At 42.2% G+C, this 21,254-nt stretch overlaps 1 protein-coding gene across 2 annotated transcripts; it reads right to left on the bottom strand.

Annotated features, from left to right (window-relative positions):
- Nucleotides 1-9,342: 9,342 nt before the first annotated feature.
- On the bottom strand, nt 9,343-11,248 carry LOC146679535 (uncharacterized). Of its 2 annotated transcripts, XM_085450297.1 has the most exons (4): nt 11,188-11,234; nt 10,995-11,102; nt 10,744-10,917; nt 9,343-10,140 (listed from the first exon to the last, which is right to left on the bottom strand). In XM_085450297.1, exons 2-4 carry the CDS (start codon nt 11,043-11,045, stop codon nt 9,508-9,510), a joined length of 858 nt encoding a protein of 285 aa, XP_085306423.1. In that variant the 5' UTR covers nt 11,046-11,102; nt 11,188-11,234; the 3' UTR covers nt 9,343-9,507. The 2 variants fall into 2 exon arrangements, with proteins under 2 accessions (XP_085306423.1, XP_085306422.1); XM_085450296.1 differs by having other exon boundaries at nt 10,995-11,248.
- Between the last annotated feature and the right edge of the window lie 10,006 nt (nt 11,249-21,254).

Raw genomic sequence — 21,254 nt, 5'->3', positions numbered from 1 at the left:
TATTGGTTTGATAGTGATTGATTATTCAGTCCCAATCTGCTGTCATCTAAAGAACAAAATGATGTTTCTATGAGTCACAAAGCTCCAGATGTTGTCGGCTTCACAAAGAAAACAAAGAACTTAAACACAAAGTGTTTGGAGCCAAAATGTTCCCAAGCTGCTCTTTTTGAAATGGCAGAGGTACAGTGGTGTCTAACAGCACACTGTGGAAGGCAAACATGTTATTGTTGGATGAAACTTCATGAATCCTTTGTAGATTTGAGCTGTTGGAGCCTTTCTTTTCTCTTCAGGTGTACAGATGCTGAGGAGGCAGGTGAAGCAGGTGGAGCTGTTGTGATGCTGCAGAGGGTGTGTCTTAGTAACTCTGTGAGGCAGAACTGGATCCAACATTGTGGATGTGTTGATGTTGGAGCCATTAAGAGTCTCTGGCCACACTGTAGGATTTCCCTTTGATCCACTGTGGGGGCATTTTGGAGTCTGTCAGTGAAACTCTTCATGTTTGTGTTTGACTCCAGTTTATAGAAACAGAGAAATGTGTCATGCTTTTGTTCGGCCTCCACAAATACACACATTTGTTCATTGGTTGGACTTTTTGGAAGGAGACACATTGAAAACCATGTTAATAAGATCTTGTTGTTTCCTGTGGATCCGACACAGAGAGTGGACTTCAGACAGAAAGCGTGGAAGAGATTTTAGAGGCCGTGTGTGGCAACAGGAAGTTTCTGTGTGTTTGCTGATCTTACATGTGGAAAACAACACGTGATGTTTGTGAAGTTCTACAATGATCATTGTTCTCACAGCATTTTGAGTGGGAACAGTTCAAACTGGGAGTAGTGGGAGTTATTTACTGATTGAAACAAGCTGAATGTTTCTGTGACGATGAAGATCAGCAGCTCAGCTGATCAATGAACTGACATCTATCAGTCGTTTCATGAGATGAAGTCATCAGCAGACATTTGTTCTGACTGTGTGATGAATGTCAGAAGGTCAGGGCTCTGCTTTAGTCACTGCTTGATGATCATTGGCTCATTGTTGAATCCAGGGGCCCAGTCTGACCTCTGACCTTTGCTGCAGGTCTTCTGTGTTATCTCCACTTTCATGTCTGATCTTCTACTTGTAGTCCTGTGTCTACATATACAGTGGCTTTCAAAAGTATTCGGCCCCCTTGAACTTTCCCACATTTTGTCACATTACAGCCACAAACATGAATCAATGTTATTGGACTTCCAGGTGAAAGACCAACACAAAGTGGTGCACACGTGAGAAGTGGAACGAAAATCATACATGATTCCAAACATTTTTTACAAATAAATAACTGCAAAGTGGGGTGTGCGTAATTATTCACCCCCCTGAGTCAACACTTTGTAGAACCAGCTTTTGCTGCAGTTCCAGCTGCCAGTCTTTTAGGGTCTGTCTCTGCCAGCTTTGCACATCTACAGACTGAAATCTTTGCCCATTCTTCTTTGCAAAACAGCTCCAGCTCAGTCAGATTAGATGGACAGCGTTTGTGAACAGCAGAAATTGAAATTGAAATTGCAGTGAAGTCAGCTAGAAACTTACAGTGACGTGGACATCATGCAAAGACTGCCAGACTCTGTAATACTGCAAATGATCAGTGACTCAGGTTAACACTAAACTTTAAACGGCACCTCTGTGTCTCTGTGTGCTGAACATCTAGGATTGAGTCAGGCTGCATCAGCTGAAGCTGTTATTTGTATATATCAGTATTTTTTTATTCAGGTGTGGGGAAAATACGTAAGACTGCAGTGAAGCGATGCACCAGATGAATCCCTGGCCAAAGGTATCGTACTCAAATCAGACTACTGATCCAGCCACATCAGCCTTTTGTGAGGTCTGTTTAAAGTAGACTAAAAGTGAACTGCAGGTTCCTGAGAGGTGGACTGTGAGCACAGAAACACATGTTCATACATACAGCTGCAGCAAACTTACATTAATTTTAAATAGATTTGTTACTCTGATGTCTGTCTCTGTGTTAGTCCTCTGACAGACTGGTGACCTGTCCAGGTGTGCTCTACCTACTACTGGGACAGGTTCCAGCCTCTGTAATAGAAATGTTCTGTTATTCTCATTTAAAGTGTTTAAGTGCTTATGCATATGCTTAGTTGTGACACTGTTACTGTTCAGTGAAAGTTGCTAAAACTAGATGAACTTACTTCAGCAGTTTGAGAAAACAACTCCCTTTACAGGTGCTGATAAGGCCAAGGGCACAAAACAGCACAACCATTGATGCGTTAGGTTTCATAGCGAGACACGTGAAGTGTGGTAGGATCAGTTTGTAACTTCCTCCCTCTTCCTTGGAAGGCGTAAAGGAGGAGGAGCACGACCTCTGTGGCAGCGCTGACATGACTGAACTGTGATGTTTGATGTGTGTTGGCGCAGTAATAAATAGCTTGATCACAGCTCTTTCTGTGTTGCAGACTTTATTTAAAAAATTCCACGACACCCCCCCCCCCCCCACTGTGAACCTGAATTGAATATTCAGAAGACATTTGTTTAAATAGTTCTACAAATCTGAGCTGTTGTGTCCTTGGATTGTGTGGTAATAATATTAGAGCCTGCAATCTTTCTTACTGGATCTCTACTATGAGTCATGTTACCTGAGATTAGTTCTATGTTTACCTGTCAGCCTGGACGAATGTGCTGTGTGAAGAATGTAAATGACATCAGATCTGAACTGCTTACATCTAAGGAGCCTGTTCATATTTAATTGTAATATGAACCAATGATTTTCTGATTGATTGCTGATATCTACAGTGGGGCAAAAAAGTATTTAGTCAGCCACCGATTGTGCAAGTTCCCCCACCTAAAATGATGACAGAGGTCAGTAATTTGCACCAGAGGTACACTTCAACTGTGAGAGACAGAATGTGAAAAAAAAAATCCATGAATCCACATGGTAGGATTTGTAAAGAATTTATTCGTAAATCAGGGTGGAAAATAAGTATTTGGTCAATAACAAAAATACAACTCAATACTTTGTAACATAACCTTTGTTGGCAATAACAGAGGTCAAACGTTTACTATAGGTCTTTACCAGGTTTGCACACACAGTAGCTGGTATTTTGGCCCATTCCTCCATGCAGATCTTCTCGAGAGCAGTGATGTTTTGGGGCTGTCGCCGAGCAACACGGACTTTCAACTCCCGCCACAGATTTTCTATGGGGTTGAGGTCTGGAGACTGGCTAGGCCACTCCAGGACTTTCAAATGCTTCTTACGGAGCCACTCCTTTGTTGCCCGGGCGGTGTGTTTTGGATCATTGTCATGTTGGAAGACCCAGCCTCGTTTCATCTTCAAAGTTCTCACTGATGGAAGGAGGTTTTGGCTCAAAATCTCACGATACATGGCCCCATTCATTCTGTCCTTAACACGGATCAGTCGTCCTGTCCCCTTGGCAGAAAAACAGCCCCATAGCATGATGTTTCCACCCCCATGCTTCACAGTAGGTATGGTGTTCTTGGGATGCAACTCAGTATTCTTCTTCCTCCAAACACGACGAGTTGAGTTTATACCAAAAAGTTCTACTTTGGTTTCATCTGACCACATGACATTCTCCCAATCCTCTGCTGTATCATCCATGTGCTCTCTGGCAAACTTCAGACGGGCCTGGACATGCACTGGCTTCAGCAGCGGAACACGTCTGGCACTGCGGGATTTGATTCCCTGCCGTTGTAGTGTGTTACTGATGGTGACCTTTGTTACTTTGGTCCCAGCTCTCTGCAGGTCATTCACCAGGTCCCCCCGTGTGGTTCTGGGATCTTTGCTCACCGTTCTCATGATCATTTTGACCCCACGGGATGAGATCTTGCGTGGAGCCCCAGATCGAGGGAGATTATCAGTGGTCTTGTATGTCTTCCATTTTCTGATGATTGCTCCCACAGTTGATTTTTTCACACCAAGCTGCTTGCCTATTGTAGATTCACTCTTCCCAGTCTGGTGCAGGTCTACAATACTTTTCCTGGTGTCCTTCGAGAGCTCTTTGGTCTTGGCCATGGCGGAGTTTGGAGTCTGACTGTTTGAGGCTGTGGACAGGTGTCTTTTATACAGATGATGAGTTCAAACAGGTGCCATTCATACAGGTAACGAGTGGGGGACAGAAAAGCGTCTTACAGAAGATGTTACAGGTCTGTGAGAGCCAGAGATTTTCCATGTTTGAGGTGACCAAATACTTATTTTCCACCCTGATTTACGGATAAATTCTTTACAAATCCTACCATGTGAATTCATGGATTTTTTTCTCACATTCTGTCTCTCACAGTTGAAGTGTACCTCTGGTGCAAATTACTGACCTCTGTCATCATTTTAAGTGGGGGAACTTGCACAATCGGTGGCTGACTAAATACTTTTTTGCCCCACTGTATGTATGTATATATATATATATATATATATATATATATATATATAATTTTTTTTTTATTTTTTATTTTTTATTTTTTTTTTACATACATTGTTTTTTGTTGCCTTATGGTTCCAAGCGCTGTCACCAATCTTTGCATTTTGTTATTATCTCATGACACTTGTTTAATCAGCTACCATCTCTCCTGTGGACTTTTTAATGTCTACAGTCTCAGACCAACACAGCCCTGCCCTTCCCATATTAGATTCTTGATGAATGTGTGTTGTTGTTATTCAGCCTGGTTCAATGTGCCCCTTTTTAACTTTGAGCACCCGCCCCTTTAAACCTCTCTGCACAGCCCTGCACTGAACTCACTATCTTCTCCCTCTAACAGCCTCCACATGTTCTCACTGTAATTTCCCCTCATGAATGAATTTATGCTGCACTAATGTGAATGTTTGCAGGGAAATCAAACGCATTTCACACGCAGTACTCGAGCTGACTTACCTTTGTTTGAATGACGACTTGTACGCGCTGACTCCACAGATAAGGTACGAAAATATATCAGGCTACGTCTTCAGGGTTTCTACTCCACGGCCGTATTTCATACGGGTCCACATTTCCACTGCACGCTATTTTCTGCAAGTACCGCCGCTTCGCCTCTGGACGCAATCGGTCTCTATACAGTCCATTCTCTTTTGAGCTGCTTTTAAGCATCTTGTAATCGTCGTTCCAACACAGTGTGTTTGTTTTGATTCGTAGACCTCGAAAATGGTGCCGCGCTCCCACAATGCATTGCGGCGTGACGTCAACTCCAAAGCCCTATAGAACATGTTCTTTTTCATTGTCAAAATTATCAGGAATAAAGAAGAAAACTGATTCAAAACCTGTGGAACCTGCCAAAAAACAAGTTTTACTGCAAAGGATTTCTAGATGTGAAGGTTTTGTGGCTTTTTTCAGTTTCTAAAACAAACTCATTTGTACAGAAGGATATGAGGATGTATATGTCCGGTGGTGGGTTTTTTTCTTCTTGATTTAATGTATTCATTTATCTCTTCACTTCATTTTTCTTTATGTTTTTTTTTTTTTTTTTGATTTGGCATGAGCGATTTCCGGTCCTCACTCCAAGCCAGTTGGTGGCGGTAATGCACCACATGTTCTATCACAGCTGCGTCCGAGAGGACAGGAAACGTCTGTATGCGTCTGCAAACCAGGTAACTACACTCAGCTGAGCCTCTCTGCTAGTCGTTATTAGTTGGAGGGTTTTGCGTCACTTTCTCTCGGCTTGATAAAGGGCTGTATAGAAATCTCTGGTACGTAACACGTAACGTCATTTTTAGGGAGCGTCGCAGAGAAGTGAGGCTGTTTCTTTGTTTTTGTCGAGTTTTGATTGAAGACATGTTTCCAGTCCGTTTTTTACTCGTTTGTTTTTTCATTAATAACTTTACATTATCACAGAGAACAAGAAGGCGCTTTGTTTGTCACATTCACCTTATGTCTGTGAAGGTTCTCAGTCATCCAGGTCATCGTAGTCAAAGGAGCTTGCAAAGAAAAGCGTCTGGACTTCTTTAAGTTACTTGAAGACGTTTCACCTCTCATCCGAGAAGCTTCTTCAGTTCTAAGGTCAAATGGTGGAGAGTCCCAGATATAAGCCTAGTGGGAGTTTCCCCCCACAGAGGGACAAAAGGACCCCTGATGATCCTCTAATCACCTGAGCCAAGGTGTGAAACTGGGTGTGGGTCCCAATCAGCCAGAGTTTCGGGTGAGTTCATTGTGAAACCTGGCCCCACCTTATCATGCGATTTCCTGAGGTCAGATGGCCCAGGATGTGAGTGGGCGTTAAGGCGTCTGGGAAGGATCTCAAAACTGGATTATAGATGGCAGAGAGTTGGTGTCGTAAACCCCGCCTCTGTTCAAAGATGGTCGCTCACAGTGGACATAGATGGCTTCTTTCACTCCTCTTTCAAACCATCTGTCCTCTCTGTCCAAAATGTGAACATTAGCATCCTCGAAAGAGTGTCCTTTATCCTTAAGATGCAGATGGACTGCTGAGTCTTGTCCTGTGGAGGTGGCTCTTCTGTGTTGTGCCATGCGCTTGTGAAGTGGCAGCCACTTGGCAGCCACAGTGATAAATGGCTGAGATGGCTGCAGCTGTACGTGTGAGGTACCTACATGTTTCAAGATGAATTTGCAGAGATGTCATGTTTGGTGCTTACAGACATCACACTGCATTTTGTGATTTCGTAGCTATTGTTGTGATATTTCGGAGCTTCCCATGATCACCGTGACAGTCATTCATTTTAACATAACCTTTCTATTCCTTTCAGGGATCCTCATTTTTTTGGTGAGGAAGATCAGCAGCTGTGTCGACAGGCAACAGGTAACGGCATGCTTTTCTGTTAGTACTGTAGACCTTGGTCTGGTGCTCTTTTTTAGTTTAACACAGTATTTTCATTTGCCGAAGTGTAAAAAGCTTGTTCCAGGAGAAACAAACTTTAGTGAGTTCTGCAAAATGATTCCCACCATTGCACACTCTGTCAGCCTCCAGTGTGCCCTTTTTTTGTCCTTTAACTGAAGAAAGTCGGTAGTCAGAACATATGAGATAAGTGAGATCCTCATTTTGCCTGCTTATTTCAAGATACAACATTTTCACAAACTGCTGTAGGATAACCTTGCTATTTGTCTTTTCCAACACTTCTACATTCATCCATATTTCCTTGTCTGCTTCTTTCCAGGTGAAAAGTACCTGAAATGGGTGAAAGATTTTGTTTCCAAAAACAAAAGCATGTGCGTTCACCTGAAGAAGCCAAGTGGTGCTGACCTGTGGATAGAAGAGCTTGAGAACACCAAATACAACGGGGATGATGATGAAGTTAACGCCTGGGGAAAATTCTACCTTCCCGAGATTGTAAAAATGCAGGTTATTGGTGTGGTAAAGGGCACCTCATGTCCATGTGACGAGCTTGTGCTGATGACGCGTGAGGACAAAAAGCTGTACGGCTATGACGGAGAGGAGCTGCATCTGGTGGCTTCCAGTTTCCTGGAACTATGTGACAAAACGATAGAGTATCCAGCATCCAAGCGCTACTACAATGGAGAGGCCTTCAAAGATATGGTGAGAAGTTAGACTGCTAAGAATAAGACTGGGGATGCCTAGTGTTAGAGATCAATCACCTGAGCTTTTCTTTGTATTGTTGTGTGTTCTGTTTAGACTGAGGAGGACTGGAAAAAAGTTAAGATGAGTGATGTGGGGAGGAAACTGCAGGAAGAACATAAAAAGCTGGTAAATGAAACCCAGTCAGCGTTCGTCAGCCTAATATCATAGGTGGGTATTGGAGCTGAGTATCATCACTGATTTCTAGAACCTGTTCAATTCCAATTCACAAGGTCCCAATTAGATTCCATTTAATTCTTACTCAGAGAGTCAGAAACATTATAATTCTGATCATTTATCAGTACTGACACTTGTGAAACTTCATCAGAGGTGTGAGCATCACAGCAGATGCTTTTGTGTCAAAGTAACTGAGGATAAAACACAAAACCATGAAGCAGATTTTCCTGGCCTAGCTTTTTACAGTAGATAACCTTAAAAATATTATTCTGCAGTAGAACAAAAGCAGACGAGAACCACGACTCAACAAATGTACATTGGCTGATGCTGCTGAAGTGATTCAGAGGTTTTAATAAGAGGTTTTAATAGAGACACAGCAGAGCATTTTGCAGTTTCACTTAATTTGAAAAAAATAAATAAAATTTGGTATTGAACAGCAGAAATGAGGCTGTCTTGTCGGAAGTCATTAAAAAAAATGGCTGTAAACAACGGTAGACTGCTTCATAACAAGCAAGCGAATAATGCCAAAAACAGAGATTTGAGATGGGAAACGGTGTTCTTAAAGTACACTGAGAGAGGCAGAGAGCTGTGCTGTGTTGTTTTTCTGTGTGTGTTTTAATGGTGGTGGAAGCAAACCAGCAAAAGTAAGAGGGAATTCATGACAATGTTTATGTCAAGCGAAATGTGTCTTCTTTTGCTGCTGGTTTGGTTAGAGAGAGACAAAACGTGCAGCTTCAGGATCTGAGCAGCTTTCAGCACCAACGGCATCACAGCTCAGACTTGGATTCAGGATTAAGCCCTTTATGTTTGACTGTAGTGATTGTAGCTCTGTCCTTGTTATTAATCGCTTTAGTCAAACACAGCTATTGTTTGCTGGGATGTGTATATCCTTGACAGTTTGTATCTCAGAGTTATCAAAGACACTGTGGATAATCATCAAGAGATTGTTGTCCTCTTAATAATGACCTATTTGATTGTTTGTTTTTTCTTCTTCTTACAGATTCTGGTATTTGGCCAAAAGAGAGCTTCACAATTCTTGGCTTCACCTGTGGTAGAAAAATGACTAAAGTTATGCAACACTCTCTAAAATTAAAGCTATGCAACGCTTTAACATGAATGGCGAAGGAGTGCATCTCTTTCACTGTCTCTTCCTGTCCTCTTCTCAGTCTTTGTTGTGGCACCTCTGCTATGTGTTATAGAAAGCACTTGGAATCATGTTCAATACAAAAACACCAAACTCGTGGGATTGCCCTAGCAAGCAGTTGGTAAAAACTAATTAAAACTGATATATATCAGCTTCACTTTCTAGCTGCAAAAGCACGTTTCTGCAAAAGCATGCAGTTTCCTGTCAGCACTTTTTGGCACAGAGTGTACTCAGAGTTAGGCCTTTCTTATATAAAGCAATATAATCAGCATATAAACATTTAAGATGATAAATTTAAAGCTCAACAGTAACTGCTATAAATATTATAACTACACATGTAGTGCTTTTGCTTAAGTATATTATAGTTGGGATCATAATAAGAAAACATGTGTTTTTATTTTCTGTGTACCCTGGGTACAGACCAGTATAAACATGGGATTCTTCCCAATAAATGCTGTCTGATAATGCTTCATATTGCATTAAACACTAGATATGTAAGCAAACAAACAAAAACCCATAGAAGCCAGTTTTAATTATTAAATGTGACAATTACATGGAGATGGAAAGTAAACATGCTTATACACGTCTCTGTGATTACAGAAAATCCACACAGATGCTGTCAGAGCAGAGAATCTTTGATTTATCAGAATGATGAATGCAAATGATTTCATGAAATCTCACTCTTGTTCTGGGTTGTAAAATTCACCTGTCCAGTTAAACCGAATCCTTTGCAACACTGTTCTAAGAACCCTACCAACCTCATCCTCAGCTCTCTGCCTGTTGTCCTTTTCAGCTGAGTATTCATCCACATGTGTTTCAACTTCTCTCTCATTTTCAAGCAAATTGCTCAGGCTCTCAGCTTCAGCACAGTTACCATATGGCCACTCTCTGAGGTCTTCTGTGTTCAAGCCAAACAAATTCTTACATGATCTGCAAGGCTTCATTCTGGCACCATCACGGAGACAAAAAGCCTCACACCTGATATTTCCAGGTACTTCAATTGTTCCATCAAAGTAATCTTTCTGGACTGTGTTTGGATAATAGGTCATCACCGCACCAGATACATATTTATGCCATTTGCTAAGACAGGAGGCAGCAATCATAATTTTCCCAGCGTTAGGACCTTTGGTGGACATGGAGACTCCGCAGTACCTTTCTGATTTGTTGGTTTGGGATTTTTGAGAAATGCAGATGGTGGACGAGACGAAAGCTGTTTTTTTATTATTCTCTTCTAAGTCCAAGTCTGTGAGGAGATCTTGCAGACTCTGCTTTATTTGCTCTTCATTCTCTGAGTTATTTTGCAGGACGATCTGAAAACAGTTACAGATCTGGTCAAAGTGTTGCACCTGATTATATAGTTGTTTTTCATAGAAAGTTGATCAACATGTTTGTTTCGCTGCTTGACTTATTTAACTATGCAGGACCATTGGATGCTTTTGATTTAGACATTTTAAGATAGGGGGTGAAACATGTCACAAAAATCTATTTAATTTTAAATCAATAAGCAAAAATCCATCTTTGTTCTCACTAATTTATAATTAAATTTGCTAATTGACCTTTTTTTTTCTATTTTGCTATGCCGGGCTGTCAAAACACGCTGAATTTAGAGTCTTTGAGCTTAACAGATCCAGCAGCTACACAGTGACAGCATCATATATGCCTTGAAGACTGTAAGCATCTCCAATAATGAGTCTGTTAGACATTATTTAGAACTAACAAATTCTGAAGCAAGTCTCCAGCTCTCCTGCAGTCTCTGTGTTTGGTGGAGAAGTATAGCTAGAAGCATATGTTGAAGTATAAGGTACAGTATGGATTTTCTTTGGATTTCTCAGTAAAAAAGCACTTTGCATTATACTTTCCTAAAAACTGGAAGTTTGTCAGATTGACTGAAAATGTGAGAAGAGTTATCTTACCATGTCGAGCACACAGGAGAAGGGACTTCGCCTGGGAAGCTGAGTCGAATACAACTTAAAAGGCCTGGGATATCTTCTCATTAAAGAACCCAAAACAAAAGGATTAGGGAAGATTTCTTCTGGAGAAAAGGGGATGTTGTTGATTTTGCCCAGAAACAACATGCTGTGAAGGATCTGTTGAGTGAAAACATATTTGCTTATTGTTAGTAGTGATAAACAGGACTGTCTTAAAAGTGTCAAAGGTAACACACCTCATCCACCAAGTGTTGACTTCCCGGAGTCATGTAAGAGCCCCGAACCATCCTCTTGGTAATCTTGTAGGCATTAGTTTTGAACCTCCTTTGAGAAATTGTTGTCTTCTAAAATGATAATGATCGAGCAGTTAGGGATTTAAAAACACAGGAGATCTGATAACTTTGGCTACAGCAGAGTCTGCAGACATACCTATTTTGCTCTTGGTCGGCCTATTTTAAACATGAGAGACAACATATTTAGTGAAATGTTGATAACATACAATGACTATCATTGGTGGCTGAAAAGATGCCAGGTAGTGATGGCCCGCTTGAAGCTGACGCTCCGGAGCGTGTGTCGAAAAAAACAACACACTGGTTCAGAAGCACTGTGTCGAGGCTTGCTTCGTTTGGCAAAAGTCACGTGACCAGTGACGTCCGAAGCTTCATTACGCACGTAACTGCTTTGGTACCTGATTCAAACGGATATAAGGAAGTGAATCATCCACGGGATTCGTGGAGTGTGTTGATGGTGACAGAGAGCGAAGAGGTGATCATTCCACTGACAGATATGGAGCCAGCGAGGAAGAGAGGACGTTCTGGCGTGTGGGAATATTTTGAGTTGATTTTGCTCAATTCATTTTATCTGCCGAAGTGAAAAACCTGAAATGTCCAAAATCATGTTTTCATAATGTAAATATCATTACAGCATATGACTTCAGGAACACTTCCATGTGAATTAAAGCTGATGAAGACTACAACAATGTATTTGACACTATACGTACATTACATTGCTACACAGTTTAGAAAATCATTTTGTTTATTGTTGTTAGGTGATAGTCTGCAGGACCCAGGAATACCTGCATATCTACCAGCTTGCAGTGTGGTTCCTGCACTCCACAGCCTCTTCTGTTCCATGCAAGTGGATTTTCTCCAGGGCAGGAGAAACTATTTCTAAGAAAAGAAACAGACTCAGCCAGCGCACAGTAACACTAATCCTCTTTTTAAATGTAAATAACAAAAGGGCTACCTTACATTGATCATGTTTTTACTTTGCAAGTTCTTGATTAGGGGTGGGTTTTGATTATCGCTTTTCTGATTACAATCCATACTAAATTGAATAAAGTGATATTGATTCATTACAATCCTGTGTCGATTTGTAAATTAACGTTATTATGCCTGAAACGCCAGCATCTCAGGTTAAACCTCACAACATGTCGTCAAACACCATGCAGCTAAAACAGTAACTGGGAGCAGGTTTACGGATTCTGCATACAAACGTGAACACAGAGCGCGGACCCGACGCGTCAGAATCAGATTTTGATGTGTCGGCGGGTCCGCGCTGTGTTTGCCTCTTTTTTTCCGCTGGCTTCTGCAGCTGCAGGTTTCATAACTCTCTGTTTACATCTCTAATTGAGTCTCACATGTGTCAGCTTTCTTTTAATAGATACGAAATTATGGATATATACTGTTAAATGATCAGACTTGTAATATTTCTGACTGAGGCAAAACTTTCCAGATTCCAATCAAATTGAATCGGATCCTGTATCGAATCAAAATGATTCTACAAATCAGTGACGATGCAGCCCTACTCAGCTTCCTAAGCATTTTCCCTTTCCAGTTCACAATCAATCCCACCCCTAGGTCAAAAATATGTATAGGACAATCGGCCTCATCTAATATTTTGTATGAACCTGTCCAGCTGTGATTAAACGACAAGTAGATGGAGGCAGGACTCCACAGCAGGGGCATACTCCATAATGTGCTGTGTGTTATCATATGTATATTATATATATTGCTCACTTATTGTATTTACCAACATCAAGGAGTTATGAGCAAAGAAAGGCCACACCATAGTGCATGTTTAAATAGGGAAAGTTTATTGATCAAAATGTATTACGCAGATACGCATTACATTTTTTTCAGCCCCCCAATCGAGAAAACAAAACCAATTACATGTTCAAAGCAACGGAACGGTGGCCCAATATCAGAGAGAACTCCACTCTTGAGTGAGCAGTGATGATTGAGCAGTCCGTTTTATTTTGCAGATTCAAGCTGCTCTTCAAAGTTTTCACCACCAGATGTCACCGGAGAGGACTGTGTTGAAAAGCTTCGAGTAATGAACCGTTTTTCAATACAAGCTTCAGTGCTTCGGAAAGCTTCATTTGGCCATCACTAGTGGGGGAGGTTCAGTTTGCCATGTTGCAACGAGCTTAGCTTCTGTCTGCTAGCTTGCGCTGCGCTCAGTGGATCTGTGCTCGACAGTGCAGCCTAGGCGGAGTAGTCGAACACAGATCCACTGAGCGCTCAACACAGACAGCATCGTCAGAAGGAAAGTTGATAAAATAAATTACAAATGTTGTATTGTTCGATACATATGCGTACCGAACCGAAAGCACTGTATCGAACGGTTCAATATCGATACGAATATCGTTGCACCCCTAATATATATACATATATATATGTGTGTGTGTGTGTGTTTCTGTGGTTCAGCATTATGATGCTGAACCACAGAAACACACACACACACACACATATATATACATATATATATATGTGTGTGTTTCTGTGGTTCAGCATTATGATGCTGAACCACAGAAACACACACACACACACATATATATATATATATATATATATATGTGTGTGTGTGTGTGTGTGTGTTTCTGTGGTTCAGCATTATGATGCTGAACCACATCATAATGAATAAATGAATAAATTTCCAAAATCCCGGAGCAATGCAAATTAGCCGGTGCGAGGTAAGGAGCTCTGTCATTGGTTAGACAGTCTTAGCTTTGCACCTATACCAAAGGCCATTCAGCCTCTGTGTTTACACTCTGCCTACACAGATGTTGGACATGAGACGACACAGGAAAAGGATTTTTGATGTGAGGTTTTTATTGAGATTTTATTTCTTTTTTTTCTGATTTGAAGTATTTATTAATGGAATAATAATTTATTTTCAAATACTGATTTATAAATATTTTTTTATTTTCAATTAAATTACTAGATAATAAATTACTTTTGTATTGAATAAATAAAATAACTTAAAAATGAATTTGTAAATTAATATTTTATCGCACAATTCATTGTTTAAGCAAAGAACTTTTTATTTCGATGCGCTGGATCTTCTGGTCCTCTGCACATAAGTGGATTTCCATTTAGACTTTATATAGACAACAACTCAAAGTGCTTTACAACAAGTCACATTCACCCATACGATCATCTAGTGCTGTACTTTAAACACTTTAAACACAAACACAGATACTGTGGGGAGAGGCCACAGAGGCACAGGGAGAAAACTCACACTGAAATCCAACAATTAAAGAGGAACCTTCTCGATGTAACACTACCATCCTGCAAGATGACCTGGTCCTGGGCCATCTTAATAAGCATGCTGTGCACAGTAGTTTCATATTCCTGCCAGAACAAACACCACACAGTTTGTACACAAGGCTCAGATTCTCGCTTTGCCAGATACAGACAATAGTTTAAGATCCTAATGTCTCTGCACAGCTCTGTATGTACTGAAATATCCAACCTCAGATATTTCCTGCTCACTCTCTGCACCGCCTTAGACAACAAGTAGTTCATGCTATACATAGCATTGACTTTTCATTCCAGCCATGTGCACTCATCAGGGCATCAGTGCTGCCGTAGTAACCACACTAACACTTCCTTGCACCTGTTGAAATGGCCTCAGTCTGATTGTGCCCTGAACAAACTCACCTTTAACATCCCACACACGGACTAAATATGTGCGTGTCAATAACACGTGACAGGAGAACATGCTGGTTGTCTGTCATGGGGCTGAATTAGAAACAGAGCAGGAACTACAGTTTGTCAGATTAAGACTGATCAGGTCCAACATCCGCTCCCAGCACTGATTTACACGTTTGGTGTCACATTGAAGGAAACGCCTACTGGCACAACCTGCATGTGTTAAACTGCTCCTGTGTGTAAACAGCGTGTCACTTACGGCTTTTTGCATCACAAGGACGCGCACTGGCGTCTCAGGGTGACTCAGATGTTTGCTGAATGAGGTGTAGACCGGACTAGGCGGGACTCATTTCACCAAAACACGAGCTTTTCCACCCACCAGTGTTTATCTGTGTGCTTATTTTAAAGAATTATTCCATCGTTATCAAATACGAAGCATTACACGCACGTCGAGCCGTTTCTGCTGAGTCAGACACCAGTGCTCCCGTGTGCTGATTCTCGGGTCCATCTTAAACTGGTGTGTTTGCGAATGAACTTCGGTAAAACGTTACAACGTTACCGGGCGCGCAGAGGGTCTCGGAGGCGTGTCGTACCTGTCGGGTGGTCGCGGGCTCCTCGTTCCCGGTGGGTGAAGGTGTTTCTCCTTCAAGCGATGCTGGGGTGACCGGAGAAGAAGCCATGTCCCCCCGACATCACCTCTCACTAAGCGCCGCTCCTAGTGTGACTTTCCTCGGTGTCCTCCAGCGTGCAATACGCTGCCTGGCGCAGTTTGCACGGACGGTGGACCGGTTGTGTCGCTCGTCTCCTGTGCGATCAAAGTGAGTCCTCGGCTGCACAGTGCAGCCACTGTCCCTCCTCCGGCCGGCGGACTAGTCCAGGCGAGGCGGATGACGTTGTCCCGGGTCTCGCTCGCTCTCGCACATGCAGGACTTGGCCCAGTCTGTCTTCTTCTGCCTCACTCTGCGCTCTGCTTTTCACTTCATGTCTTTTTGTTTTGTAAGGTGGCTAACACGATCACTCCTCTTCTGCCTGCAGGACTCTGTGACTGCTCTGTGCTGTGGCAGCACACTCCAGCCTGATAGTTCATTTTACAGCTTTTGGCACTGCGACGCTCTCCTCGGCTCGACAGACACAATCTCACCATGTCGGCACAATATACTGAGTGCAATCCATAACATGATTTTATCTCACTGTAACTTTGAAATCGACCAAATGTGACGTGTCACGTGACTTGAGCACATGCACACCCCCTGTCCTCACAGCAGACATTCATCTTAGCCCCCCCCCCCCCTTGTGTTTTGAGATCATTGCTGCAACAAAAGGTTGCCACACATATTTCTACATGAATCAGTTGGCACATATTTAACTATGGTTGGATGAGACCTGCACTCTGTTTTAATATCATGTTGTTTTGTTTGAGTGGCTGAAATAAAGCTAATAAAATAAATGAATACTAAAATAAAGCTGAATCACATCACAGGAACGACACAGCCCTGTTCCTCCAGGCTGTCAATCTGTGAATCAGCAAACATGTATGATTTATTGTCATTCATTTGCTAAACAAACTTACCTCTGAACTTTGACCCTGACAATTCAATTTTATTTATATAGCGCCAAATCACAACAAAAGTCGCCTCAAGGCGCTTCATAGATACAGAGAAGAACCCAACAATCATATGACCCCCTATGAGCAGCACTTTGGCGACAGTGGGAAGAAAAAACTCCCTTTTAACAGGAAGAAACCTCCGACAGAACCAGGCTCAGGGAGGGGCGGGGCCATCTGCTGTGATTGGTTGGGGTGAGAGAAGAAAAACAGGATAAAGACATGCTGTGGAAGAGAGACAGAGGTTAATAACAGGTATGATTCAATGCAGAGAGGTCTGTTAACACAACAAGGGAGATCCAGGTTTCCCAGCTGACGAGCAGAGGGCAGCGGCTTCCACTCGTTTGAGCAGTTTGTTGCGTGACCTCCTGTCTCTCACTGAACTAAAATGCCTCCAAACAACAGCAAAATAGATGGCACTCACTCCAACGTCTTGCAGCAAAAACATTAAGTGATGGGAAGAACAGGTGATGGATGAGCTGCAGATGTAACCGGTGTGATTCTGCGTTGTGTCTGATAAAAAAAGGTAAAAGAAAGAAAGACCTCCCAGTAAATAATTTGCCCACTCCAGCTCCTACGACCAAATACAAACAGTGGGGAAGAGGGTTAGTTCAACCCACCACAGCTCCCAAGCTAGCAAGGAGTATATATTCATGCTAGCATTTATGGCGCCTAAAACACATTTATGATACACACATACTACACACTTATAACATCTAACAAAAACAGGCTTAATAATGACAATAATCGAACTAAAATTGCAACCAGAAACATCCAGGTGGCTAAATATGCATTATATGTGTGTTTTAAAGTGTTGGAAAGAAATGACACCCACCTCTCCCACAGGGGGATTGTAGAAAAGGGGAGAGGCAAAAGGGGTACACTGTATTTATAGGATTGCACCGAAGAAGAAGAAAAGAACGAGGAGGGGCTCTAACTGATAATGAACACAACTACAGGCTTGGAGGTCCTAAAAGTCAGGTATAAAAGGAGCAGTTTGGGGGTTTAGAACACATTATAACAATGTGATTTATGACCCTGTTACACAGAGCCAGCAGAATGAGCTGCTGCCACCACCACAATCAATGGTGACGCCAATTTAGAAAGAGCCCCAGTTGATTCCACTCTTGCCAGATGCTGAATACACATCGTCTAAAAGTGTGTGCCATTGACCAAAGGAGGAGTGGGCTGTTCACACATGCCTGTGTTCTTATGGAGCAGTCTTTGAGGATGGCGAGTCCAGAGCTGGAGGTTTAGATCTAAGAGAGTGATCCAAAGTCAGGAGAGGATTACACCCAACCTTCAGAGATCTTCCTATAAGCCAGAACTGGAAGCAGAGCCACCTTTGGCTATGATATCTTTACTGGACCCAGTAAGTCCAGTCAAGGTCAAAAACGTGGTCAGTCCCCCATTTAGTGCCATAGATCTGAAACATAGTAAACAAAATGCTAGTAAAAAGTTACAAACATGTTCAAGTTACATGTCTACAACTCCACAACAGACATACTTTGCTACTGGTGCCAAACAGTACTGCAGTCTGTAGCTTTCCAGCCATCCTTTGAACGTCTTTGAGTTTAATGTAGCCAAAACTGGATTCAGTAATCAGTGTTTATTTACAGAAGCCGTAGAGTATGGCTGCCACATGTGAACATCAGTGACGGCTCATTTAAACTGTAGGAACGATTAACCCAACATCAGAAAAATACTTCATTTTACATTAATGTGACAAATTAACACTGCTGGGACTTTTCTGGTCCTACACTGTTCATGTCCAAGTCAACACATTGTAAGATTTACACGTGGAAGGTCATCTAAGCTGCTTATGTGGAGATTACCTTTCCTTTAACAACGACCAGTTTCTTCTTTTCAGTTTTCAGTTTTATTTGTCATATGCAAGTTAGCACAGGGTCAACATTGCAATGAAATGTGTTTGACGAGCAGCAGTCACTCGGCAGCTTGATACAGTAGGAGAAAATATAATAAAATAAAATAATAAAGAAAATAGAAAAATAGTAAGGAGCAAATATTAGAGAGACATGGTAAAAGAGAAAAGATGACTAAATATATTTGTATCTATAAATATATGTACACTAGTGATTAAATAAGAAAATCTTGAAGAGAAATATGACGGGAGGGCAGATGGGACATTGCACAGGAATGAGCAGCAGAAAATTTCAGTATTGCACTTTTAAATATAAATATCAATGACAATAAAGTGGAGTGACCAGTGCAGATTAAACAGAGTACTTGTGAAGCTGCAGGTAGCTTCTGAGTGCTGTGTTGTGTGTGTTTAAGTGTTGTGGTTGAGGTGTCGTACGGCTTGGTGGTAGAAACAGTTTTTGAGTCTTGTAGTCCGAGCAGACAGACTCCTGTAACGATGGTAACAAGGAGAACAGCTGATGTGCTGGGTGGCTGTGGTCCTTGATGATGCTGTGTGCTTTATGGAGGCACCGCTGGAGATAAATGTCCTGAATGGCAGGAAGCCTCGTGCCAGTGATGTGCTCTGCTGCCTTCACCCTCTGTAGTGATTTACGGCTGCTGGCAGAGCAGCTTCGTACCAAACTGTGATGCAGCTCGTCAGCAAGCTCTCGACTGCACACCTGTAGAAATTTGAGGTGATGTTGGCGTTCATGCCAAACTTCCTCAGCCTCCTCAGGAAGTAAAGCCGCTGGCGAGCTTTCCTGATTGTTCTCACCTCAAACACATTATTTACCCATCCAGGTGGAACATGTAGCTGTGCTCGGTTTGACAGCTTTCATCCTGGCAGCAGCGTCAGCTCAAGCATACAAGGCACACATAGATGTCACTGAGCTGGAGCTCTGGGAGAGACGTTGCCACTTTCAGGCCTTTAAACAAAGCTGTTGGAGCACAAGTCCCAAAGATTTATAGTTTCTCTTCATGTCTTCATTGTTCCTCCATGGAGAGATGTTCCAAGTAGCCTTGGCTCGAGACAGGCGTCCTGCAGGACTACCTACCAACTGTCCACTGTTTGCAGTCGTGGTAGAGTAATGTTGCCCACCAGTGACTGAAAACCATGGATTGGAGAAGAATGACAGAATTCAGTGACCTTGTGGGGCCATAACAGAGAAATGACAGCAGTGTAGTGGATCAAATAAAGAGTGATGATGTTATATTTGTGACTGTAGCAGGACCAAGGCTCAAAAGGTTGCAGGCGTTGTTAATTGAGCAGAAGATGGACGGCATCAAGCCCTCTCCTCGACAGCTACAGGATCACAGTCTGCAGGTTCAGTTATGCAACGTTTTAGCATCGATGCGTGAAGTTAAGAGCAGACAGGGAGGTTATTTTTGCACTGGGCTGGAATGACTCAGTTTACCTGTCAAAGGCTATCACGGCTGGGAGAAAACCCTCAGCATTAGTAAAGAAGGACCACGGTGGCCTCTGGGTAGAAACACTGCAGAGTTCATGTGGATACGCTGCTGCATTAGGTCAGATAGAAATATCATAAAGCATCATTAAGTAAAAACGTTTATTAAGAACAAATGTATAAATATTGTTAACGTGTTTCCCAGAAACATCTGTAGAGACAAAGAGCTTTCTGTTGTTGCTTCGAGGAAACAAGCTCTTCTTTTTAGTTTTGTCCTGGTATTTATTCCAGGACGGACTCATCCACTGAGCAGTGTTTGGGTTTCTTCGTTTTCCTCGTTCTGGATGCAAACTATTACAACTCGGGCTTTATTTCAGTGACAATGGCCTTAAGCTGCAATACAACAGGAAGTTACTCATATATAGTAATTTCCCAGACCATATTAAAAATCCATTAACAGGAAATACAAATGATGGGACAATGCCACAGCATGGACATTAGAACAGTTGGGAAAATTTACCTGGAAAAAGGTGAAAATGAGGCTTCATTGAACTGGAATTACAAAGACCAGGAATGTGAGATCCACCAGCCACAACTGAGGGTTTTTACACATCATATCCTCAAAGTAGAACTACAGTGATCAAAAGAATCGACTTTAATGTTATTCTTTCTTTATTTATGTCAGATTTAACCCCCCAAAAAGCTTTAATCTTTAACTAGTCTTTGGACGTAGCTACAGCACGGTCAGGTTGACAGTTTATGGGTAACATGTGGCCACCAGGCACTGCGACACACTTCCATGTTATATTACCTTGGCGTCCAGTAGGAATACAGGAGAATCATGTGAGGAATCTAAGAGTTCTTTCTTAATTCAATTCAGTTTTATTTACACAGCACCAAATCACAACAGCAGTCGTCTCAAGGTGCTTTATACTGTAAGGTAGCTCGTACAATAATACATACAGAGAAAAACCCAACAATATGACCCCCTATGAGCAGCACTTTGGCGACAGTGGGAAGGAAAAACTCCCTTTTAACAGGAAGAAACCTCCGGCAGAACCAGGCTCAGGGAGGGGCGGGGCCATCTGCTGTGATTGGTTGGGGTGAGAGAAGGAAGACAGGATAAAGACATGCTGTGGAAGAGAGACAGATGAACCGCTGAGTGTTGTCCCGTCGAGGTGGCTCTTCTATGTTGTGCATTTATGGCACCAAACCACAAATGCAAAGGAAGAAAGGGTCGAGGCACAGCACCCAGCTGCCTGACAATATTCAGGCAACCAGGGCCGTGCAGAGAGGTTTAAAGGGGCGGGTGCTCAAAGTTAGAAAGGGGCACATTGAACCAGGCTGAATAACAACAACACACTTTCATCAAGAATCTAATATGGGCAACAAGGCAAAGCAAACGTAGCCGATGCTTTACCTGATGGGTACAATGTTGCTGTTGAGGGGTTGCTGTGGATAGTGCTGGAGGGCAGGGCTGTGTTGGTCTGAGACTGTAGACAGTAAAAAGTCCACAGGAGAGATGGTAGCTGATTAAACAAGTGTCATGAGATAATAACAAAGTGCAAAGATTGGTGACAGCGCTTGGAACCATAAGGCAACAAAAAACTGTGAGAAATAATTTAGGCTCTG

The sequence above is a fragment of the Copadichromis virginalis genome, unplaced genomic scaffold (genome assembly GCF_057382275.1).
Source record: "Copadichromis virginalis isolate Kocher_CV1m ecotype Utaka unplaced genomic scaffold, C_Virginalis_male_GT1.1 unmapped_scaffold_1, whole genome shotgun sequence".
NCBI classification, from domain to species: Eukaryota; Metazoa; Chordata; class Actinopteri; order Cichliformes; family Cichlidae; genus Copadichromis; species Copadichromis virginalis.
Note: the sequence above shows the minus strand (reverse complement) of the source record. Positions and strands in the feature narration are given on the sequence as shown.

What these genes read in the sequence shown, in the direction of transcription:
- LOC146679535 (XM_085450296.1), bottom strand. Translation starts at nt 11,045, where the DNA reads ATGGTTCGGGGCTCTTACATGACTCCGGGAAGTCAACACTTGGTGGAT. An exon ending in GTCAACACTTGGTGGATGAG is followed by an intron (nt 10,918 to 10,994) that starts GTGTGTTACCTT and finishes TTCACTCAACAG; the next exon opens with ATCCTTCACAGCATGTTGTT. An exon ending in TCTCCTGTGTGCTCGACATG is followed by an intron (nt 10,141 to 10,743) that starts GTAAGATAACTC and finishes AACTGTTTTCAG; the next exon opens with ATCGTCCTGCAAAATAACTC.